Below are 26572 nucleotides of genomic sequence, written 5' to 3'. Positions count from 1 at the left end.
TAGCCTTCAACACATTGCTGGCAGTAACTCACCAAGACATGCGGCAGAACACCACCAATGGCAGTGAAGAAAACTGTAAGCAAACATTGATGTATTGTGCTAGATTTAAAATGTGGGGAAAAAGCACATAAACGCATCAGGGATACAAGCGCTACGTTTTGGTGAAATATATTAATGCTGCATTCACATGCTCTACAGATGAGTTTCCCGAGTTGGGAAGTCATTCCGACTTTAATGTGTTCATGAGCTTGTGATGTGGTAACAACATGGGAGCTACAAAGGAGCATTAAAACAACACATTGATAACAGTTTGACGCATTATATTACAAAGTAAATTTGTCCCAGACATGCTGCTACACCAGCACATCCACTAAAACCACTAACATATTGCCTTACCTGGCTAATGCTAATAAATATATTTTCTAACTAATCTAGGTCATTGTGCGTGGACAGCTACTAACGGATACAGCCTAATACCAAAATACCCTTACCATCAACTACACATTTACTTTCGTCTACCACATTTCTGCATATATGGGGTTAATTGGCAATTAGTTAGCCAACATTTTTACCTACTTTCTGCGTTGTTTTTCCAACCTGAGGGGGCATTTTTGAGAATTTTCCCAGTCAGGAATTAATTTTTATGATTATTAAATGCAGGGTAAATGCATACATAACGTTTATTTGATTAAAGGGAAATGGTCCAGTCAGACCTTCTTGCAAACGAGGAAACATCATATTACTGCTATGAAAAAGGCAAATATGTGTGTCTCTGTATTTTTTTTATTATACAGCATATTATTGACACGTAACTTGTTTGTCAAATGGTTGAGACGGCCACATTGTGATGTCCAATTCATGACCAAAGACTACTATTAAACCACGTCCATTTTTGAAGTAGGAAAAACATGTAAAAGATGAGTAAATTAGATTTCTGCCTCACTGTTGTAAGCCTGTGGTGTTTGTAAGAGCTAAAAGTCGTTATCCAAGCTGTCTCTGATATCACATGAGGGTAGTAGCCTTCAGGGATTTGTGCCAGATGATGCAGTATAAAACCCACAAAAAAAAGTTGGCTGTGATGGATACATGGTTCAAGCACAGGACTTTTAGCCAGGAGACTGGGGTTTGCGTCACATGTGAGTCAACTTTAGCTTACTATTTGTTCCTGTTCATGTCACATTTCGATGTTGTAACACCCAGGTAACATCCCGGTCATTGTCGCAACTTTAAGTTTGGAGCTATTTTTTAACTGTAACTAGACATCATGATTGAACGTTCAAACTACGGTTATTTAAGGTCTCAGTGTTTGCTGGTTATCAGCCTGTATTGCAAGACAATGTGGTTAAAATGATGCATGTTGTCACAACCATAAAACACAAGTTTGACAGATGAAATCCACTTAAAGAGACATTTAAGAGGACACCAGGGCCCAAGAGTCTGGGTCTAAGCAAACAGAGATACCAGAAGCAACAAATAAATTGTGTTTTCCCCTTTAACAGAGCTTTAAGACTCCACAGGCTGTGTCCTCTATTCCGTTTTAGTTTGGGATAAACAAAGAACAGAACAGAGATATTGAGCCTTGGATTGACTGTGGAAGCTGGACAGCACAGCAGCAGGAGGCTTCTGAATAGGGACTTCCTGCTTAGGTCGCGTCTTGCATCTCAAGTCAGTGCGACTGGATGTGCGGCTGGCTGGCTACAGCCTTCACTCACCGAGGTCATAAACTGTCCCAGATAGATGATCACAGAAGATCATGGAAGTAATTTTCCGTCAAACAAAAGCGGACATCTGCTCTGTTTTCAAATCACACAAGCCAATATTTGTTCTTGTCTTCTTGGAAAGTTTTTGTGCTGTCTGCTTGGCGTACAGATTTCCTCGGCAGCACTCAGGGAGCAGCCCCTCCTTCCCCCAGGCAGGGTTGAGTCGGCCAACCAACGGGATTACCATGGTCTGTTACTGTCTGCCATGGCCCAGACGCAGTCTAACCAGGATTGGGGCTCTTTCACAGTTTTCACAGCTCTCTAGCATCTGGAGGTCATCTGGTAAGAGGAAAAAAATGTCCGGTGTTTCTGCTGGGGTAGTTAATCTACAGGTTTGGCAACTGACTGGCTGTTCAGTACTGGCACCGGGCTGCGTAACACATGGCAGCCTGCTGCCTGTGAGGGCTGCATAAGAATGATAGTTGAGTGGTCCAAATCAAGCCAAAACGTACAACAGATTTCGCTGCACTTATCTCACATAGACTCATGATGAGGGATGAATTTAGGAGTCAGGGAGGTTGATCTCAGAGTGTCTCTCAGAAGCTGCGTTATTCAGAAAGACCCGCGTGAAGGACATTTTTTACAAGCGGTGAAAAAGACATGCCGTAAAACCCCGTGGAAAATAACGTGCATATTGTATAAACAGGCAGCAGGCAGCACAGTGAGAGCGCCTTATCACCAGAAGTCTGCCTCAAAGAGGAGCTCATCAAAAGGGTGTGATTTTACAGATCTCTTTTAAAGTTTGTCAATCAATTTAACAATGTAAACCTCTTTTAAAGATAAAGATTGACCTCATCAGGGTTTCGTCCTCACAAAATTGACCCATCTCGAGCCAATCTAGCACTCGGAGGCTGAATAGTGCTTAGCTGTGTCCCCGCACATCATTACCCCTCTCTTCACTCCATTCACTCTGACTCAGAGAAGAGAAAATGACTGAGTGATATAACCATGGCTCCAATGTCTGCTGCTCTGTGCCCTGTGCGCACACACTATAAGGCCACTTCAGAGAGAGCAGTGGCCTACGGTGCTGATCTTGCACATTAGACTACCTGCTCGGACGTCTTGGCCATGCCGTGCTGCACCAGTCTTGCAAGAGCCATTCTCCAAATTGCATTTTAGTCAGTGTAAACATCAATTTGTTTCTGAGCAAAGGCCGATGCTCTGTTGGTTTTGCACATCTAAAATTAGCCACACAACAACCCCAGCTCTGAATACCAACCGACCATACTGAAAAAAGGAACATCTGCTATAATTTTGTCTTGAGCCTTCCATTATTTTTTTGAATGAGTCCGTCTTTGATCTTTTGTCAGGGCACTACTGTGCGGTTTAAGGGCTTTCCTCCAGTTTAATGGAAGAAAATGAACCACATCTTTGATATCAGCGTATTAAGTGGTTTCCCTGCACAATGCCCAGTAGGATGCTAATGGCACAGGATGTATAAGGCAGACTTGCTCAACAATTCTCAATCTCTTGTAAGATGAAAATCATTTCTTCAAAAACCAAATTCTACATATATATTCTCACCAGCACTCCTCTAACTCATACTGAGGACTGTGTGCAAGATTTACACGAGCTCTGCACACTGTACAAATCACCATGTACTGGCTTCTTGTCTCATAAAACAGAAAAATCTAACTAAGATCACATGCCATGCGTTTATCAGGGTTCGTGGGTGACGTATATTTCTCACTTGATGGGCATCACCATTGCAACAAAGGTGCTTCATGTTAGGTAAGAGGGCCATTTACTCTGCTCCTGTCACAACTGCATACTGTTGCTTGGCAACAATCACACAACCATTTCATCAAGAGTCAAACACCATACTTCTTTTTGAAAATTAATCACTCTTCCCTCCAGAGGAAGCACATTCATAGAGATACAGATTGTAAAATTGGTAGTGGAGGCGTTATTAGTACTGAATATGCACAGTGTGTATGACTCTGCTGTATTATACAGGTCTCTATTGAAAGCACTGCCAAAAAAAGAAAACATACAACCCTGTTTTTGTTAAAGATTTTATGAAACCGTTGAAATGACACTAATTAAAATATTTAATGAAGGAAGTGATGAACTGTTAAACTGTTTCCCAGTTCACTTTGAATTTGCCAAACAAGACTTTAACTTCTTTGTTGAAAACATTTAACCAAAACCAAAGTATGCTTCAGAGCTCGCTTTCTACATTTCCTAAGAAGGATAAATTATGCTTCATTTGCACTGCTAATTCAACATAAGCCAAGATTAGTAGAAGCAGTTTAAAAAAAAACGGTGCCATTGAAATAAAGACAGTTTCCAGCCAGACTGAAAATTACAACCTTTGTGTTATGTGTTTATAGCAATAGAGGAGCTATGCAACAATCATCTTTCTGCACAATAATGTGTCACAAAACCAACATACGAAACTTATGATAAACCATTTTCTCATTACCAAACACGGGGAAGATAATTGAAAAATTCCAAGTGGAAGGGGAATATTAAAGAGATATTTCTGTGTATATTCCACAACTGGGACTAATTCAGAAGCAGAAGTGCCTGGAGGGCCAGTCTGTCTCTAACAAAATTGGTTTACCAAAGCAGAATGTACGAGCCACGGAGTGAGGCCAAATAGCTGCCTCCTGCCTCCATGGAAATCAACAGCAGAGGTCTCGCTGCTGAAACTGAATCTTTACTGTGGAGCGAGATATGCACAGGATCACAGTCTTAGGGCTATTCGTAAGGTCCTCTAGTGCCTTCAGGCATGCTTGGAAAATTAGCCCTCTGTTGTTACCAACAGTGAGATTTTAGCTGTTGCTAATGAAATTGGACTGCGTTTCCCTGTGGCTGTGTGTTTTAGCATTTGCCACATGGATGGATGAAAGCTGTCATGCCAATAAAATCCCCCACCACCGCCTATTTGAACAATTGTGAATCATAAATTTAAGAGAGAGGTGGCCCTCCACTTTTTAGTGTAAATTTAATCAACGGCTGAGGCTCCGACGCTTTCAGGTGTCATGTTTGACAAATACTTCCAATAAGCTGGTGTCTTAAGTGCTGTCAGAGCCGTCTGAAACATGACTAAAGTTCTTTGCATACCAACTCAGATTTTATCTTCTTGCATTTCAAAGCAGCACTCGTGCCTCTGATTTAATCAACAGTTGAGTTTAAATTAAAGAGTATTACACTTTAAACATAAGCCATACAACCGTGTAAAACAAAAAAAGGAAATGAAATACATGTTATTCTTAGTCATCATGATGTAGTGCTTGACAAAGCGGCATTATTTATTTAGGGACCTGCATTTTCACTCCTTGACACACACTCCTAGTAAAACCACACTTCAGCATGCACAAACTCACACACACGCAACAACATAACACCACACAACCGCTCACTCATCTCTCGCACTCATGTCAAGGTTGATCTGAGTCACAAGTCCCACGTTCATCCCAATTAGCACTCTGATTTGGGAGTTGATAGGTGGTGATATTGGCGGCTTTGGAAGGATGCACCCATCACTCTCCTCCTCTCTCTTTCACTCTTTCAAATCCTCTCTTTCGTTCGGTGTTGGCTTTTTTTTTTTTTTTGGTTTTCTTTTTACATACCTCCTTTTCTACACATTTTCTTGTTGGGTTTCCTGGCACATTCCTTGGATATTCTTTTGACTGTAAAATGAATGGAAAAACTACAAAATAACAGAGAGCTCTGGAAAAAGATCGCATGTGACATGCAACAACTCAGACTGAGTCAGACCCCTCCCCTCTTCACCCTCTTTCCCTCCACCACCTCCTCCTCCTCCTCCTCCCACCACCCTCCCAGTCATCATGAACAACAAGAACAACAGAGGACCTGTTAAGAAAGTAACTGGGGTGTTGCTGCAGAAATATTCCAAAATGGTGGAATGAATTTGCTGCATCCTGGGACACAGGAAGCCCATATTCACATGCACTTCTATTTAAGACCCATTACAGCCACATAGCAGGCAGAGAGGCTGGACTTGCAACGTTTTGCAGTTCACATTGTAATCTGATAAGTGAGAGTGTTATTTGACATTGTCCATTTGATTCTCAGAGCACTTAACATTTTAAGCCCACTTTTTTTTTCCAGTGTGGGTCTCCTTCAAGTGGCGAAATAATGGGGGGCCATTAAAAAAGAGTCAACATCTACAAATCTGAAACTTTTAGTCACAGTGGAGCCCAATCTATGTTTGCCTTTTGCACAAAACCTGCTCTTGCTTTTTTGCTTTGTGCAAGGACAAACTGGATAAAGCAAGGAGAGTAAAGGGTCTTACATAGGTCAGGCTGATGCCACAGGCCTCTCGTGTACCAGACAGAATATTTCACCAACCCTACAGTATTAGATCATTCACTTATGAGGCAGGCTACTAATCACTAATGGCTAATATCCCCAGAACAGTCAAGACAGTGAGGGTAGGAAGGTGCGCCAAGTATTTCCAATCTGCTCCTTGTATGATTAGATTTTTTTTTCTTTTTTTTTATTCAGTCATATTAATAAGTCATTTAGTCATCAAAAGAGGAACCTCTAACAGTGGCATGGAAGGGGAGAGTTGATGAAAAGACTAAATGAAAGATCAAGTCAAGATGGAAGGTTGAGATGATGGGACACAGACACAGCATGCGCCAGACAACAGGTCATGCTCCGCGCAAAATACAGAGGTGACACAAAATTTAAGAGGAGAGACAGAGCGAGAAGGAGGCAGAGACAGAACAGTAGGAGGAGAGGTTTCATCCTGTTTACTCGACGCACTCACCATCCTCAGTTGGAACATAGATGTTTAGATAAAGACAATCCTCGTGTTGATCCTGTATGTATGTGGTAACTATATCCAGGTTGAAGGTGAACCATATAGGCATCATGATCTCTGGCACAGCATTGTGAATATTTTGGGGGCAGACGGGAGCAAAGTGAGTGGCGTTCTTGATCCCTGACCAGGAGGAAGGAGGCTCTGGGGGCATGAAGCGCTTTTCTCCCACTGGGGAGGCGGCGTACGGAACCCCCAGGTACTGGTCCACCGGCCCCAGAATCTCACTAGGCAGGGGCACCCGCACCCCCCGGAGTTTCCCGTACTGCGTGTTCACAGTGGGGTGGTAGTTCTGACCTCTCATGGCCGCAAAGCACCAACAAAAACTCAACACCCACAAGGGCACGCTGAAATTGGTGCAGCTGTGGGCACCGTGCCAGTTCTGCGTGGGGACACGACTTCTCCTTGGAGAAAACCACATGGTCCTTGTGAGCGAGTGCGACTGCAAGTGACCAACATACAAGCCGGGGCACCCCCCTCGGCAAACACACAGGCTTCCCACTCAGCCCTGCAATCCAGCCACCTGAGGGACAGTCATCAGCTGTGTTACTGGAGCCCGCCGGCGTACAGGCGAGGAGAAAACAGTCACAGTTACGCAGCTCCTCTCCGTAGCGCGGTCCTTATTCACTGTCCTCTCTCCGCTCGTCAGATCTTCTATCCCGTGCTGCAAGAGAAGAGGACAGGAAAATTAATGACATTTCCGTGACAGCCCACCAGTTTGCTCCCATTTTTAGTCAGTCATTTTTATTGACTTGTGGAGGCCTTTTCTGGTATGACATAAAACAGCTCACATAAACATGACAGAGCTCTCAGTGCTATCATCAATCCACATAATCAAGAACCTGCCTTTGAATTGGATACTGCAATTAAGTGCTGGGCAACTTGTCAAGATGTACCTAATAATGGTAATAGGACAAGTGAAACGTGAAAGGTATCAACTGTCAGCAGGTAATTATTTTCTACTGCAAAGGCCATGGTTTACATTAATAGTTAAACGGTAGGTTGACAACTCTGTCTTAAAACAAACCTCAGGGGTCCATATGAACATTAAAACAGCTTTTGCTGGCTGTAATAATTCCTTCTGCTCATACTGGCCATTAAAAGATCCCTTCCTTACATGCCTCCAATGTCAGCGACGGGGGACAAAATCTAGGTCTTTTTAAAATGTTTTTTTTTTTTTTAAAGTTTATCTGAGGCTAGTATGAGGCTTTTGAAGTCTGAATTAGACTGAAGAAGGTAGTGTTTAAAGACACTTTCTTTAACAGTGTTTCCTTGTTGAGTCACAGTGAAAAGATAGTAGGGCCGCATTTCAGCATCTACGTGATGTGCACTGGCACAATAGTCACATTGCAGGAAGTGTGATGTTGAACTTTATTGCTGCCTGGACCAAAAGCAAAACTCACACAGCTCCCATTCTCCATGACTAATGTTACTAGCCAAGCCTTCCCCTTTAACACAGGTAGCTTTGTGAGCAGGGCTTAAAACACCACAAGCATATGCACAGTAGTGTCCGTAGCTGGTGCACGTAACTTGGTACAGAACATACTGTATGTTATGCAGGCCTGCCAACTCTGACGCATCAACTGTAAAACTCAAGCAATTAACACTTTTCACATGCTGTCATGCCACACGTCCACGTTCTCACGCAATTAAAAACAAATTTATAACTGAAAAAAGGGACACTGAAGCTTGCGCTGACAGCACACAGACAGACGCCATTTGGATTTTGATGTGCATCCCATCATGCTAGTAGGGTACTGGTACTTGATGTGCCCAAAAAGGACAAAAAAAATTTGCATTACAGCAATACTTCATTAGACATTATATATTAATTAAGTCAAGCTGAATATGTGGCATCACCAAAGAAATCCTATTATAATTCTTATTTCCATAAGTTTTCATATTAGGTTTTTCTGAGAAGCTGCTCAAAATGCTCCTCTGACCAGAAGTGTCACTGAAGATTCCTGCACAGTGACAGTCAGCTCAAATGATAATGTGAAACACTGAAAATGTCCTCGCACCCAATGGTGAAGTAAAAAAAAAAAATGGCCCAGGTAAAAACAAATGTTGGTGCATGTAATTTTAAAAGCTACATGAACCAGTGCATATACACAGAAAAGTATTTCCAGCCCTGCCTTGTGGGTAATATTTGTATGTGAAGTAGTCTGGCAGGGTTCGTTACAGGAAGTGAGACTCTCTTGTGTGTGCATGCAGAAAAACCGGCAGGTGCCACAGACACATTGAAGTGTGTGCTTTTCCATATAGGTAGTGCTACATTGGTCAGCAGAAAGTGTCTAGATATGCTCAGATATGCATGTGCTAAACAGAAGAAATAAAGCACCTGTTTAATGCAACGTTGTCATGTCTCCTGACTATTTTGCACCGCAGAGTTGCCTGACTGTAAAGCTAGTAACCAGCTACGAGCCAGGCTAAAGCTAACTGAGTTAGCCTGAAGAAACCAGAAGTCTCCCAACTACAGTTAACAGCCGCAAAGCTGGAAGGGCAACACTAATCTACAAATAAGTCTGTCTGATATTACATAATTTACCACAAATTAAAGGAGCAGTGTGTGGGATTTAGTGACATCTACTGGTGAGGATTGTATATTGCAACCAGTTAAAACTTCTCTCAGTTAGAATTCCTTCAGTTTTCATTGTTGAGGAGGTTTTTATTGGGAGCTGAATTATCCACATAAGTCTCATCCTCTCAAGAACAAGTGGCCCGATGTAGAGCCAGTGTCTGGTTTGTCCCTTCTCTGCTACTGGCAGTGCAACATGGACTCCGCAGATGAGGACTTGTACCCTATGTAGATATAAACAGCTCATTCTAAGGTAAAGAAACCACAAAGATTCTTAATTTCAGGTTGTAATACACCAAAAAAAAAACAACAAAAAAAACCATATCTATTATATTATATTATATTATATTATATTCAATTTCTGCCAATATATCCTCCTACATGGTAAATGGACTGCACTTGTATAGCACTTTTCTAGTCTTCCGACCACTCAAAACGCTTTTACACAACATGTCACATTGACCCATTCACACACTGATGACCGGGGCTATCATACAAGGTGCCACCTGCTACTCAGTAACCAGTCACATGCACTCACACACCAGTGGAGCAGCCATCAGGAGCAATTTGGGGTACATAATCTTGCCCAAGGATATTTTGACATGTGGACTGGAGGAGCTGCAGATCAAACCACTGATCTTCCGGTAAGTGGACAACCCACTCTATCTCTGAGCCACAGCCTACACATTGGACCTTTAATGGCTCTTGGATACACAGAGTGTGTTGCTACTGGGTGACACACGGGCTCTGCATGCACAGCAAACCACCAATCACAAGACACGTTTGATCACAGACTTCACCCTGGAGTGATGGAAGAGCATTATATGAATACAATGGTGTCATGATGGGTCAACTAGTGAATTAAACTGCCCAATTTCCCCCTACAGAATCCCTTCAGAAGTGTGGTCACATCTGTTGTTGTGTTTGGTGCACTGAAACCAGATGTATAGCACTAAAGCTCAAGAAAGAATGGCAAACAGAAATTAAATCTTCAGAATCATGTTTTGGCTTTTTTGGATTTTTAATATTATTTTTATTTCCTATGCAGATGCACTTCCCTAAAAAAAATCCCCCCATTAATTCCAGAGTGGTTAATTATTTCCAAATAGAGCCGCTCAAGTCATCTGGGGAAAATTCCTGTATTTCTTTCATTTCGTAGAAAAATTGCAATGTCATTTTTTTCCCATATTGTGCAGCTCTAAAGTACATTAACAAAAAGGGGGGATTTTGAACAAAAACAACAGTGACTTTGGCAGAAACCAACATGACTCAACAAACCATGAAGCCTTATGATAACTTTAGATAACTGTAGATTTTGTCCTCTATCATTTCCACTGAAAACAAATATATTTATAAAAGGCCAGCATGAACAGGAGGACTGATGACAGCAACCAACATCTGTTTCAATGTATATATGGACATGGTACTGCCATTTAAAGACAAATTGTGACCCTATCCTTTAAGGAAAAGCCATCTACAGCAGCAGCACTGCTAAAACCCAACAGCAGGAGCCATACACAGGCACATAATAACATGATAAAAATTTCATGCCTTGCTTAATGTCATGCAGCATTTTCCCTCCATCTCCCTTTGGTACGGATACGAACAAGGCAGAATTGAAATTTCATCTCCCTTGTTTGCTCTTACAAGAGATCTCTTTTTGGGATGAGCAGGAGAAAGGCCAGAGGATGATGTAGCTACAGGCAGCAGAGGTACCTCCAGTGTGACAGTGCTGTAAATGCTAATCAACAATCCCACAGTGAACCAGTGGTGCCAGTGACAACACCTTCCCACACTGCCTGATCAATTTTCAATTTCTGTGGCTTAGGGTCCCCCTCAGCTGTGTGTGCCTACTGCAGCATTCGCTCTAATAACAATGGAGAAGAAAAGCCAGCATTTAGAGGAGGATATTGCATTCCAAAATGACTGTGTAAATGATTTATAATGTATCAGCAGCCGTTGGAGGGCCACTAACCACTGAGAGAAAGCAATCCTGACGTTCCTGGAGGTGCTGTTATCGCTAGGCAGCTTTCCCATTTGCTGCAGACGTGGATCAACGGAAAAGCCTGCCCGTGGAAGTTGTACATGGGAGCCCTCACATATACAGTGCATTTTGTAAATACTGCAGATGAGCCCACCTTCACTGATACTTGTGCAAATGAAATGTGTGTGGCGGACAATTCTGCTCAGCGAACCCGGCACACCGAGCACCTGCTAAGTGATAATACATGAAAAGCCATCCACATCCAATCTGGGGACTAAAAGGCATGCATTGCTGGGGGCCAAGGGCTGGCAAAGGCTTGGAAATGCAAAAAGTCACACTGACAAAGTCCCTTCCCTGCACACTAGGATCCCTGTAGCAGGAGCTGAAAATCTAGCAGACGTTACTGCCATATCCCCTCGTTCAGAGACTATATGAACCAGATTGTTAAAAGTATTTCATTCCTGTTTTTATACACGACAAGTATATGGCATCGACCAGTGGCACATAGCACAGCATTTATAGCCTCAGCTAAAGTGAAACACTTGAACCTTGATGGATCTTTTAAAGAATACACATCGCTCAACAAGAAAAACCCTACAAAACACAACCAGTAATATATAAACTATATGATACACTCAGTTGCCAGTTTATAAGCTACACCTAGCTCAAAGTAATTCTGGTTCAATATGACAGTATTGCAATAAATCCCTCCTACATGCTTATAATGTTCAGCTTTGGTTGAAACTCTTCTACAGAAGTGTTGATTAAACTTCACGGTCATTTTAGAGGCTGTGGTTTGTCATGCTGTTGAATTATATTGTGTCAAACTGAGAGAGGTTACTAATATTTTGTCAATCCCATTTATATCGACTCAATTTCTATCATTAGAAATACCTATTTCCAGTACATCAGCGACAAAATATTGGAGACACCTTTCAGTTTAATGCAATACAATTAAATATCATCACGCACCTCAGCCTTCAAAATGATCGTTAGGTTGAATAAACACCTCTAAAACAGTTAAAACAAACACTGAAAATTTTAATTTGCAAAGTGGGAGAAGCTATTTCAGGCACCCCTAGTTCCGGAAATTATAGTACCATTCATTTTTCCCATAGACATTGTTATGTAACTCACAGTTGGAGCTCTTCTATAACTTGGATCAGCATGGATTTAACTCTCCTTAAATCGTCAGTAGTAAAGATTGAAAACTCCCTCAGAAAATATCTGATTCTTTGAGGGCAAACACCCATGTGCATAAAAACTTCAAGGTAGACACTAATTATGACTCATCTCAGCAATAAACAGCCAATCGTTCAGCCTAAAATTTTGTTGTGTAAGCAGCTAACAGGAGGTGGAAGCTAAAGGTTATGGTGTTGGGAAAACTGACAACACAATCTGAGGCTTAAATTAATTCATCGCTTTTAACTTCTGGTTCAATTGTGCTTCCAAATGTAGGGCAAATTTTGATGAAATTTTCACAGAATCAGCAGGGGAAATTTGTATTAATGGCAATTTGGGAGTTTGTTCAGAGATGAGCAGTGGGTCAGGTGCAACTGCAGAAAAAGGTGCAATGAGATGACATAACTAAAACAGCACGAGTCACAACTCAAAACAAAAGAAAACAAAGGACGTATAACAACAGAGAACAAACTGAAAAGAAAAATAGAGAGCTTTGAACAACTAGTACAACAGCTCTGTGCTCTTGAAGGACTTCTGGTAACAGCCCTGTGTGCATAAACATGTTAAAAGCCACCCAGAGACGACGAAGAGAGCTCACAGTCACCTATGCAATGATGGTACGTCAAGGCTGTTCAATCACAAATTCAACTGGGCCAGATTTTAAAATCAGGAAATGTAGGTGGACCGGACATTTTCAGCAGCCTATTCAAAAACCTTTATTTTTAATGACAAACTTTAATGTAAAAAAAATTAAATGAATGAATAATGAAATGAGAAATGAATGTTGAAAAAAAGCACATCACAAAGCCGACCACATCACAAAGTGTAGAAACAGAATTTTAAAACAGCTATCAAAAGGCTATAAATTCTGCTGTACATGCACAGAACCATAACATATGGCAATAATAGTACCCAATAGTAGTATAGCACACACTATTTCTCTGTACCAGTACCCCCCTCTCTTCCTCTCCCCTCTCTTCCTCTCTCTCTCTCTCTCTCTCTCTCTCTCTCTCTCTCTCTCTCTCTCTCACACACACACACACACCTCAACTCAAGATGTTTTCCATCGAGGTCAAGGAAAAGTCTTTAGGGAAAGACATAGGAAAGTGTGGCTGGGAATCACCAGAGGATCCTTAAGTCACAATACAATATAACTGTGATTTTAAATACGTTGTGATGTGCTGAGCATTGCAGTTTATTACCTTATTACCTTTATTACCTTTTTTCAACAGTAAATTATGTTCCCAACGGAAAACTTTGTTTTAAGAAATGTTTTCAGTCTGGTCATCTCACTTCAGCCATTGTTTTGCAGCAGCAAAATGTATCTAGTGAACTGAAAAAGCAGTTAATTATTCTACTCTAGTTGGCTACCTTAAGTTTAATTTGTATTCATAATATTGATAATGTATCCAATAAAAAAAGATTGATACTGCCACACAAAAAAATCACGATACTATACAGTATCAATTTTCCCCCCAACCTCTAAAGGATAGGACATTATTTTATTGACTATTGGTTCGCAGTCCAGATGTTTTCAAAAGCTACAACTGCATCACATGAGAAAACATTTGCGCAAGATACAGTATGACTGGCTTCCAGACACCATGTGTAGTTTCCATATTTTGTTATACTGGTATAGATTTATGCATGATGGTCCACCCAGAGGTTGCGTCTGGGCCGTGGGCCGCCAACTGAATTGGCCCGTGGCATGTTGTGACTGTACGTCATCCTTTAGTTTAATATATTTATTTGTACATACATGTGTATAGATAAGACAGTAAGAATTTAAACAGTTTGAACACTGCACAGGAGAGATTAGAGCCCAAAAAATGGCTTATGAAGATACCGCCCCTATTAAATAGCAACAATGACACATAAAAAAGAGATAAAAACTTACACTGCATAATTGATCAAAGTTTCAAGATTAAGCAGTATTACAAATTTATAGAAATGTGCAAAATACAAAAAAATGTTTTTCTAACTAAAATTCACTACAAGTGAATCAATGAAGTGTTAAGAGTCTTTGCAAATTAGAGTTCTTTTCAGATGTTTTTTAAATAACGATAATGTGGATGTTGATTGTAGCGATGGAAGTAGATTGCTCCAAAAATATGGTCCTCTGTATTTCAATGAATGTTGAGCAAGGGAAGCCCGACAAAACGGAAGATAAAAGTCCTTGCAGTGTCTTGTGAAATATGAGTGAATGTCTGAGGAAGACTTATAAAAGATGTGGAAAACACTAGGCAAGTCGTGAGTTAGGGGTACATATTTATACATGAATACACAAGTCTGGTGTATGTTCACATTAAAAATTTATAGAAGCTGATATTTTCTAAAGAGGAGAGGAGCAGATGAGTAGTATCTTTTAGCAAAGCTAATAACTCAAAGATTTCTTCTGAATTAAGAAATCTTATTTAGATAAGTGGGACACGTGTTGGCCCAAGCAGTATTACAATACATGTGGATAAATTAAGCTATTATAAAAAGATAAAATACAGGAATGAAAAACCAATGGATGTACTCTATTGAAAATGCCAATTAGCTGCATAATCTTTCTGCAGACAAGTTCAATATGGTATTTCATGTTATTTTTTGCCTACTATGACTACTTCCTCTGGAATTTAATGTAAGGAACATGAATTATTTCAATTTTGCCTATGCATATTTAGGGTTTTTCTTTGAACGTTATTTACTTTTGAAGAAGAAAAAGAAGAAGAAGATATACTTTATTAATCCCTGAGGGGAAATTCAACTTTTTCAATCTCCTGTCATATACACACAGGTCTGAAATACACACACATGCACAAACAGGACCTATGCATTAAATGGATAGATGTCAGAGTAAGGGAGCAGTTGGGGGTTCAGTGCCTTGCTCAAGGGCACCTTTGCAGTCTCTATGGACTGAGCTACTGCCGCCCCCAAAACAAAATGTCACAAAATATCACAAAATCCAATTTTTTTTTAAAACTGAGATCGGCCATTCAAAAACAGATAATGGCTTTTCATTTGCTTCGTGAATCAGTGTACTAAAATGTTCATGTGAAACCAGATGTGCGTGATCAGCAAGTCCAAGGTTGGAGCCCTGAGATACTCCAGAAAGTAGCTTAGCTCTTAGTAGCTCTGTTCTCTGTCCGTTGAACAATCAAGCAGCCATTTTAAAGCAACAGCATGAAAGCCATATTTTTGTAATTTTGCCATGAGGATGTTGTGATCGACTGTCACAACACCTTTGACGAGTCTAAAAAATACGCGAAGAGAAATTTTCCTGTTGTCTAAGGCTGTAGATATTTTGTAAGCAAGCTGTAAAAGACAATTCTGTGGACATATTTTTTAATAATCAACAATTATTTATTCACAGAATCTGTATAGTCGCATTAACCTTTTATCGACACATCAACCTTTCCGTCTCCCTAACCGTAAACAGTTTTTTTTCTCCAGTGTTTTGAGATTTTCTCAAATTCTTGGCGTTTCCACTCAGTTTTTTTAATGTGCAAATTAAAAATGTACATAAAAGGTGGATGGAAAAGCACTTCATGGCATCGTGTCTTGCTCTCAACTGTAATGATGATGCATTTTGAATTTGCCACTGCTCTGATTTGTGCCTCAGACTGGCCTCTTCTCCATGACAATGGCAACCAAGGCTCTTGGGTATTGTAGTATTTAGATCTGTCTTCAAATGCCAAAATTCAGGACAAAACATGACTCAGGAACAAAGTTGAAATAAAAATGACCATGACATAAACCTTTGGGATCGTAACATCATCCTGTTTTGTATTTTCAGTAACACTGAGAATGTTGTTTAAGGAAAAAATTAAATGGGAACACAGAATAGATGGAAAACACATCTGGAACCAAGACGTGTTATAAAAACTATCAATAAAATAAACACCACTGAGGATCTATGACTACATGTCTGATCCCTCTTCAAAAACTGCTTGAACTTGAATTTAAATTGATCACATTTGTGGTCCTTTATGTGCTCTTTGGGTAAAGAGTTCCACATATTGATCCCCTGAACAAAGAAAGATGTCTGCCCAAAGGAAGTCTTCAAAAGGACACGTCATTATTCCCCATTGATACAAGATTTTCAATTTCAAGTTTAACCGAGGCCATTTGTGTTTAGATCTGCACACACAGCAGCAGAATAAGTGTGATAACACTAATTCTTGTCGAGATAAAATACATCAGGTCAAACTTTTTAATCAGGACATAGCAAGGACATAGGACAGTGTGATGGAGTGTGTGTGTTTAGAGGACACACAGCACAGAGGACTTCATCAGTCTCCCCTCCAACAGCATCTCAGAGGTCCTCTCTGCTTTGATCTCTCTACCTGCTGAAGCACTGCCAAGGGAGGAACAGAGAGAGAGGAAGAGATTGCATGAGTTCTCCCTCATCATCCCAGAAATATTGATCGTCTCATCACCGTGGCCTTGCAGCCCATAATAAATACAACTGGGGTGATGGAGGCGGGGGGAGGACAGGAGGAGTGGGGGATGCTGTGCTGAGTCTAAGGGAGGTTATTAGCCCTTAATGCAAGACAGCACTCCACCAAGTACAAGCCGTTAAACACCATCCTCCCCAATTCTCCGATCCCTGATTAATAGGACATGTTAAATTCTGCCAGTTCAATCCCTATTCATCAATATTCAAAAGCACCTCAACGGTACAACACATGAGTTGTCCCCATACAGATCCCATATTTAGAAGAAAATACATAGACTTTATTCCTCTTTATTTTGGTCTGAGCCCACAGCCGTGTACGCTCACTGTAGAAGACCCTTTGTTCTCCTACAGCGGAGAGATCTCTGCATCGCAATAAAAGTCTGAGCACAGAGCCAAATGTACTCCTACGCCCCGACATCCCTTAGAGAGAGGCTGAATGGACTCTGTTAAAAAAGGAACCAATAAGAGTTCTGAGTAGATGGAATTTCTGACTCTCCCTTCTCTGTTATTATAGTAGCTAGACTGCAACAAAGGCATTCACAAAGCTGCATTAGTCCTCTGGAACATCTAACTTCAAATGAAGTGAGCCGTCCTGACCTGAGAGAGTGTAATCACTGATTACAAATGCTTCTGGTGCTGTTACATTATAACAAAGGCTGAAAGTGCCATTATAGAAACGATAAGAGACAGGCAACAAGACAGGAAGCACAAGGCAGAAACCTGCATACCCTAGCGGTTACCTCAGCTGAACTCATTAAAATGTGAGAGGCAACGGGAAAAACTTAATTTAGTGTCCTCACCTTCTATTTGTGCTCCAGAAAGACACCAATCTACATCAGTGCGAAGGCTCCATTTTGAGGCAAGCTCAGCTTATGATAGGATTGCTCTCTGGCCTCTGCGTGTCAATAATGTAGAAAATATATCTGTAAATTGTCTGCTTACACGTGTTTACTTCAAATAGGCAAACATGGATTCCAACACAGCAAAATCAATAATGAATGTACACACATAGTGCACGTCTCCTCTCGCAGGCATGCTCTGTATATAAGCTCCTGGGCTTGACGAACAACAGCCCGCCATATTAAATCAAGGAGACTGGCATGTTTCAGAAACAACGTTCGCAAAATGTCAAAACCGAACTGCGGCTTCATAAGGCTCCTGCTGGGAACCGGTGCCACTATAACAGTGAGGGATGAGGGCCCACTCTTCCTTTGCTTTGCTTTTTTCGTCAGACACAGAGCCTGTGCAGTCATTATTACTTAGGAGATTTGGCATTAAATCAAGGACAAAGACGCAGCACATTCTGACTGCTAATCAGCACGGTGATGCTGACATATTTCTAAAGAAGCGGAAAGGGAGATGGTGAGGAATGACGGCGATGCTGCTGTGGCCGCCTGCTAAGCCGTGTGTCTCCACCCCTTCTCCTGGCTGCTGGATAAATGCTGCCGTGAGTATCATTACCAGCCAAACGGCCAAGGAAACATGGAGAGGTGAGCTTGGCAGGCCAAATAGAGACAGATTCCAGGTGAGTACATGTTGAGATGAATTCTGTGGCTGCACAGCAAATAAATAATGGCCATTCGGTTAACTGCTGACGGTGCTTGAAACAACTGTTTGCTCTTTGTGACTAAAATGATAGGGACAGATTTGATCTAGAAGTCCTGGGCCCACTCCTACATCTATCTTGCCTCTTTTTCTCTTGACTGGGTGTGTGAGCCTCTGAGTGTCAGATACACTTTAGGCAGTAATATGATATGTGAAACAATATGTGGGGGTATGGGGATATTAATCAAAGCAAACTGACTCAATTAGATGGGAAAGGACTGAGCTTACATTTAAAAAAAAAAACCATAAATAAAGAAATTTCCCCAACAGTTCATCATCCTAACTCCTATTGATCCACTGCAGAGTCCCACTAGACACTCCCACTGAAAAAAAACTCAAAGTAGCTAATCACTCAAGTAGCCCACAGGGATTCTTTGAGAAACCGCAGGGGCAAGTATTGGGTCCGTCTCTAATCTAGCCGTATGTAAACACATTAAGGCTTTACACATGGCATACTCATTGTCCACCCTCCCACAGATGTCGTTTGCAGGGTGGGATCTGTTCTCTTGACAAAGTGTTTTGTGTGCAGCTTCTATCACCCTGCCAACACAGCTCCAAAATGCTGCTAACGAAAGAGCACAAGATGAGGAGGGCCTCTGTCATGTTTTCAGAAATAACCAAATCATTGACAAGGAGAGTCTAATTAAAATAGCAATTTTGTTTATTCTGCACATCAGACATTATCCAGTACTGACTGTTTCCCATTAGATATCAGTGCTGTCGAATTATATGAGTTCTCAGTATTAGTATTACAAATACATATATAATGAATGTTGCAGATTCTTTTAGACACATTAGCAGTGCTCTAATGGTGGTTATATCAATCTGGCCCGTATATATACTAGTGAAATTTTGCTCAAGGGCTACAATGAAATTATTAGGGCTGAAAAGTCAGAGATTCGAATAATCAGTCAACTGAGACTGCAGTTTTTTGTTTTTTTGGGTGGGTAATCAGTGTCCTGTGCAGTGTACTTCTGAAGACGTTTTGGTCCCTAGATTTTGCTGCAGAGTGAGCGCTCTTCGCTTTCATGTTGCTATTTGGTACAGGCAGCTGCAGACACAATGCAGTGGCCTGAAGGAGGAGAGGCTTTGCACCGTAAGGCCCTGAGATAACATTCTTCTCCCACCTGCTTAGACGTGGTGAACTGACAGCTCACAGCAAGTTTATACGATATAGTCTCCTGCTTTTGTTTGATATCTTGTCTAAGCAAAAACTGTTGCACTGTGGTTCCAATCCATCGTGAGCGCAGTTAGCTTGTTTACTATATTACATAAATGTTGCTGTCACATGAACGTCCCACTGTCTTCCAAATATTCGTATTGAACAGCCAACTCTGATTCAACTGGCGTCATTCTGAGTCGGGTACAACCCTAGAAATTATATCCTCAGAGGATAAATACTAGTGACTTTGGTTATCTCTTGACTTCTCATGTAGCACCACCATGAGCTTTTTTGGTTCTCAGTGAAATATCTTAATTTGGTACAGATATTTATGTTCCCCACAGTATGAACTGTATTAACTTTGAAGATCACTGACTTTTTTCAAGCACCATCATCAGGTCAAAACTCTGATTTGTCCAATATTTAGTTTAGTTTAGTTTATTTGTTTCACACACATTAATACAAATTCCACCAGTCAATAAGTACATGTGAGGGTGTGGTAGAAACCTATGATTAGAGTTGTACCGATACCGATACCAGTATCGGAAATGCCTCCGATACTGCCTAAAATGCGGTATTGGCGAGTACAGCCTATGACCAATCCGATACCACGTAATGCCTCATGCCATTAAGCATACGCATGCTACAGGCAAACGAAATGGAAACGGAGTGGAGTTTAAAAAGCATTCTACTGTAGCCTTTAAAATGTCTTTTTTACCAAATTGTGTGGCTGCACTTTAACTTGTGTCTTGATCTGTGTCAACACTGGATAATAATAATAAAATAAAATAAAAACTTTTATGGCATTCATTCTACTATTATGTATTTATTTCTTAATATTTTACATAGAGTTTTAGGAGTTGAGACATACAACAATTCATATCCCATCCATTTTTATTTTACACGCTGGTATCGGATCGGTACTCGGTATCAGTAGATACCTAAGGTTCATGGATCGGAATCAGTATCGGGAAAGAAAAAGTGGTATCGGTACATCTCTACCTATAATGGCTTGAATGAAAACCAAACCCAAAGGATATACAAAAGGTAAAATACATGCATACATAAAAAATCACCAGTATATTGTAGGTTTCAAAAATTTCACAAAAAATAAAAGCAGATATGCAGTTAAAAAAATAAGAAAAAAACATCTTGGAACAGGAGTAATAGTCATTTTTACAGTATGAACAACAGTCTCTAAGCTTCTTCGAAGTGTTTCACAGGATGGCATTTCTAAGTTTTCTTCATAGATAATAACATTGAGGAATCCATTGGACCGTCCAAATGTGCATTTTCATTCCATAAAAAACTGACCATGTGATGTTTTATACAAAGGAAGATAAAGATTCTTAGGCTGTCTAGATGGGTAATTATGGAATTGTGACTCATTCAAAAAATGATATCCTAAATGATAAGGTAAAAAAGATTATTGCACTTGGTATAACAGCTTTGGAAATAGTTGCTTATCTTATGAATTATTTTAATCTAACCGGTGAGTCCTTGTGATTTATGTGGAAATTAGGGCTGGGCGGTATGACCTAAAATTCATATCACGGTATAAATCGAATCCCTTCACGGTAACGGTATATATCCCGGTATAAATTTAAGTGTAAAAGTTATAATAGAAGTGTTTCTGAATGGGTTTTGTAGTCCCTTAGCAAAGCTAAATTGATAAAAAAAAACAACAACAACAACAACAACAACAAAAGCAAAGATATAATGTATTTTTTAGAGCATTTATTGTGCAGAATGCAGATCTCAAAACTCAAAATTAAAACCCAGTACTCTATGGTGCGAAATGTCCCCTGAGATCTATATCAAAAGGTAATTTCCTTCTTTTAGCAAAATCCTAAATGACTGAGTTGTGTTTTTTCCACGTGGACCTTTATGCTCTGCCATTTCTCCTCTAATCATCACGCTGTAACCTGTGACAGGCTGCTATGATACCACAACTATCACACATTTACATATGGAGTTTTTTGTGGAGCCCCTAGCGTCACATAGGTTTACATTAGGCTCGTTCGAGATGAACTGCGCCTCGCCTGGAAAGTAGACAAGAGCAGGCGGCCGCAGCGGGGGGCGGTGACAAAAAGCCGCAGTGAAGTCGGACAGTTTCCCGACAGTTTCCAGCAGCCTTCAGTCCGTACAGGAAGTCACAGACATACTTACATCCTGTCTGGAATGATGTCAGTTCATTAAAAAAAGTGATCAGACCCATTTATCAGTTTGTTTTCACCATCAGTCACACAACATGTTTTCTGTTCACAGAATAAACCTTCAGGTCAGACAAATACAATCTTAAGCTCTAGAATTCAACAAAAATGAGTAGTTTATCTAAAACGTCATCTTGTTGAGTCGACATCTGAACCAATCAGCTGTTAGATCAGGTGAGAGCCAGGCGGTGCAGTTGGTGGAGAGCAACTGCACCGCCTGGCTCTACAAACTGCAGCCACCTCGCTCTCGCGGCTTTATCACCATCCACTTTTGTAATACGCCAGAGCAAGTCAGGATGAAGTCGGACACAAAACTAACCGGCATGCATTGTGCGCTGATCGCCGGTGATTGAATCTGCGCAGGACTGGCTCATCTCGAACGAACCTATTACCAAAGGTTTATGACAAACCCTCTGCCGAAAACCAACTCCCGTGTGCGCACGGTGAGAGAGGAGAGGGAGAGACACTGTGCTGCTGCCAGAGGAGACACTGAATGAGTTCCCTCTGAGCGGTAAGTCGCTAAAAGAGCCTGAGAAGTCCGGGGCTGTTCATAAGACATTAACTCACTCACTCACAAGTTCTCCAGCAACACATGTTGCACGTGCCACGCTAAATCACGGACGTGAACCAGCTCCTCTTGCTCCGCTGTCTCTGTGCTCGCAGCCATTTTCACACTGAGGCAGGTGCGATGACGTCATCGACGATAGGACGGTAGAGCGCAAATCTCTACCGTGGGCCAAATTTATATAATTTCTATCGTCTACCGCATATACCGTGCAGCCCTAGTGGAAATACCTGCAAAACTAATGAAAATCCTAAAAAACGGCAAACAGTTTACCATCTAAAAACTCAGTGTTACTGTTAGCTTCACATTTAGCTGCTGTGCCTCAGCACAGACTCACAGAGCTGCTATCACGGCTGCACACTCTTAGCTTTGTTTTGCTTTCTTGTCCCTTTCATCTTTGACATCACTTTTATAAAAATATTGCTCATAAGAAACTAGCGGGAAAACAGTTAAAGAGTAGAGGAGTAGTAAACCAGAATTTCTGTAGCTTCTTTGTGTTTAATACTGAGCATTATGACTGGGTAAATATCTAAACGAGCATTTTCATCAAGCATATTATCACACAAGTGTCAGTGATCAGCTGAATCAGATATTCAATGTATGTATTACTAATAGGGGTGTAACAATCAATTGATCTGGAGCAACTTCTCGATTCAATGATCAATCAATGATCCAATATTATGATGAAAAGTGAAAACATCACCATTTTTAAAGATATATACAGTATGCACGATTTTCCTAAAAAACAATGTACAGACTCATACAAAACTAATGCCTCTCAATCATTACTTACGATTGACTAGAAGTGTGTAGCGGTGTATGTCTCTGCAGTCACTCTGCCCTCTGCCTGGATTTTCTTCTTTTCTTCGTATTTTCTGTGTTTGGAATATCAATGGGCGTGTAGCACTGCAGGGCTCAGGTGAGGTTGGGACTTTATAAAAAGGTAACAACCAGGTGCCAGACCGTAAGCAGCAGGCATCCAAGAGACACAATGCCCAAAAAACACAAATATAACCAGGCGAAATACCAAACGAGAATAAATCTGGAGTTGGTTTCAACTCTGACTTTCGCTGGCGGGCATGTTTACAAACAGTAACTGACAATGCATAGTATATCTTAGTAAACCATGGATACGCCTTTAAATTGAAATTCCCATTGCGCGTCTGTGTCACCGTCAAACAGCGCCAGGCAGATAATGGCAAGCAGCCAAGAAAAAAGATGATGAGGATATTTACTCCCCTCTCAGGAATAAATCAGCAGTGTGGAAATATTTTGGATTTCGGAGAAAAGACAGGTCAACAGATAGAGCGTATGCTGTATGTAAACAATGCCATTATGAGATTAAACACTCAGGAAACAGGACAAGCCTGGCCGGGCGTCTCGCTATGAAAACTTGTTGCTCTCGCTACAGCAATATTAGCTGCTCTGTTTCAACAATGTTTGGCTGCAAAAATGTGCAGGCAGGCTGAAACTCAACCGAGCTGTCCTGTCAGGAGATGCAGAGACTTAAACCAACACTGAATAAGAAAAAGTATAAATAATACATGTATTTGGGGTCCATGTCATTGGTTCGACAGCCCATTGGTTCGACATCCCATTAGTCCGACCGTCCGCGGTGCTGAACGGCTCGCGGCGGGCGTATGGTGCGCCGCGACCGGCTTGAGGCGGAGCAGGCCCACGGCTTATGTGTTTTCACTTTCTTTTTCATTTTAACCCACACCATGATCTTTTCCTGACTCTAACCAAGTGGTTTTTGTGCCTAAACCTAACCAGACCTTAACCACAGGGCATCATGATGATTTCGGAACGGACTTCGGAACAATGAGTTTAATATGGTCGGAACAATGGGATGTCGGACCAATGGGCTGTCGAACCAATGCGCAGTTCCCTGTATTTGTTAAGCTATGAGTAGAGGAAAAGTCCACTAGCTGCTAGGCTAATTTAAGTACTGTAAAAGTGTTTCAGCTAATAATGGTGACTTGCCAAAAAGTCAGGTGTTATGTATGTTAAAGGAGTCAATTAAAATGAAACTTTTCTGTACTTAACCAGTTACATTTTTATTTTCAATTATTTATGTTCCTTTTTTTTCTTTCATGGCAAAAAGCAAAAACAAAAAGAAAGTAGTGGTAGCTTATTTTGTAACCAATTGTTCTAAATGAGCATATGATATCGTCTCATATCGATCGCAGGACCCTGAATTGAATCAAAATTGTATCATGGCAGACTTTGCAATATCAACAAATATCATATCATTGTCCAAGGAATCAATATAATACCGTACAGTGAGGAAACCAGTGATTTGCACTGCTAGTTACTTGCACAAATACCTCTCTGAGTGTTGTCTCCTAGTTGTTGGTCAAATCATCCCACATCTGCGAAGTGGCAACACGTTTGATTGGACTTGGTGAGCACATGTGAAACATGATTGAATTCCTAGAGAGGATACACTCGAGCATACCAAGGAGAATTCAGCAGATATTTCAAGCAGCTCCTCTCATCTCCTCCACTGTGAAGACAGCACGTATAACATGGCAGCACTAACATCAATTTCTGGCTTACAGTTGAAAGGAGGATGGATTTTTAGCCTTCTGGGATGCATCCCTAATAAAATTCAGGCAAGTGCAAGGAACCTGAACAGTGCTGGCATGGCACTACGTATATAAAGCAAATCAAAGTATATGACAATCACTTCAAATGTGAACTACTGTGTATTACTCCTGCTGTACTCGTTGGTCGAAATGCCGCTTGCCATAGAGCTCGCTGCTAGTTACCAAGAGTTACCGCCCGAGAAGAAAACTCACATAACATTTACATTGATTATGCTTTGCGATTAATGAGGCTATCATTTGGGATAAATGGCTTATTTCCCATTTAAACTCTGTATTGAATGCTTAAAGTGTGTCATTTTAATCTAACAATATGCGCCGCACTGAGCATTGATCCAAGTGGATCAGATGTACCAAAGAATAGACAGGGATGGTAGTGGAGGGAAACATTTCTCTTAAAGCAGCCATTAACACTTCACAAACATATAGAGTTGAACTAAAGGTTTGCTGTGAGTTAATTGAGGTCTGGATGGTAATTACAACAGGGAGTTGATCTCTCACAATCAGGGCTCCAAGTTCATTGGCACTGCATTACAAAATCTTAGATGGATCAGCTCCTATGGCTAGTATTGACCCTTCTGCTCTGGGTTAAAGAGACCATGCAGTTGTCCTTGGCCTGAATAATCATTTGCAGAGCTAGTATCAAATGCAGAAATGCAACTAAGAGTAACCCACATTAGAGAGCAATTATTTAAACAGAACAAAACAGTTCCTCCAGGTCAGAAGAATGGCTCTCATGATAACGTGATTTAGATTGTCTCTGCAGTGAGTAGCATAGAATATACATCTAAAACTGAGATTATGTGGGTGATTTATGATGCAGTAATGTCTATAATTTAGTGGACATTTCCTGGCAGGAACAGAGAAAATTCATTCTTGCGGTTGTAATGTCCCTGCCACCCCCACCCCACCATTACAGAAAGTAAAACACAAACACAGTATCCCCATAAACCACACAAAGCCAGGCCTTTGAAGAGCTGATCATCCTGAGGACAACACTTAGCTATGCACCATTTCAAAAAGCAGTGAAGCCCTGCACTGAGTGCATGTAATTCACCACTTTCATCCACTGCATTTTGAATTATGTTTTCTGCAGACAAAGATTAAAAATTCAGATCAACTTGTCCAGAAGAATGTGGAATTAATTTCATTTTTTACACTAAAATGAAAGCTGTTGGGCCTTCACTGTGAAATGTAATAGCCTTGTGCGTTTGTGTGTGCATGTGTGTGCGTGTGTGTACAATGTGTACTGTAAGTATGCTAAGAAAATGAATCTTTCCATGGCCTAATAAGCTAAATAACAGCTTTAATTTAAGGTAAGTAGGCTGCAGTTCTCTGGGAAAATTGAAAGATCAGCTTCATCATTCGACGTGAAAGGGCTCCCACAGTATAGTACATACATATACCAAGCAGAGACGTGACCCAGATGCCGCCTGTAAAATTAATGAGCTAATAATGCATTAGGTGCCTTAGCGTTTGCTACAGTTACAGTAATGTGCAAACACAGAGATATTCCACATTTAGGTAAAATATGGTGCTGGACTGCTAGACTTAATGTAGGAGAGGAATTAATTTATCTGATCTAAAAGTATCACAGTGTGTTGCATCATATGCAGCAGTTTCGCAGCTTCACCTTCTCCCTCGAGGCATGTGCTTTAAAATGTTGCATGTACTTTTA

The 26572-nt window shown here is 40.9% G+C and overlaps 1 protein-coding gene across 2 annotated transcripts in view; it reads right to left on the bottom strand.

Moving 5' to 3' along the window:
• Nucleotides 1-26572, bottom strand: part of nlgn3a (neuroligin 3a) — a 151701-nt gene that overhangs the window by 108343 nt on the left and 16786 nt on the right. The window contains exons 2-3 of one of the 2 annotated variants that reach the window (XM_033633255.2): nt 6505-7219; nt 5339-5398 (exon numbers count right to left, since the gene is read on the bottom strand). In XM_033633255.2, the coding sequence (XP_033489146.1) occupies nt 5339-5398; nt 6505-6976 (532 nt within the window). In that variant the 5' untranslated portion in view covers nt 6977-7219. The remainder of the gene's footprint in view (nt 1-5338; nt 5399-6504; nt 7220-26572) is intronic. The other variant, XM_033633256.2, reaches the window with a different exon arrangement.

This window comes from Epinephelus lanceolatus, chromosome 7 (genome assembly GCF_041903045.1).
Source record: "Epinephelus lanceolatus isolate andai-2023 chromosome 7, ASM4190304v1, whole genome shotgun sequence".
Classification (NCBI taxonomy): Eukaryota; Metazoa; Chordata; class Actinopteri; order Perciformes; family Serranidae; genus Epinephelus; species Epinephelus lanceolatus.
Note: the sequence above shows the minus strand (reverse complement) of the source record. Positions and strands in the feature narration are given on the sequence as shown.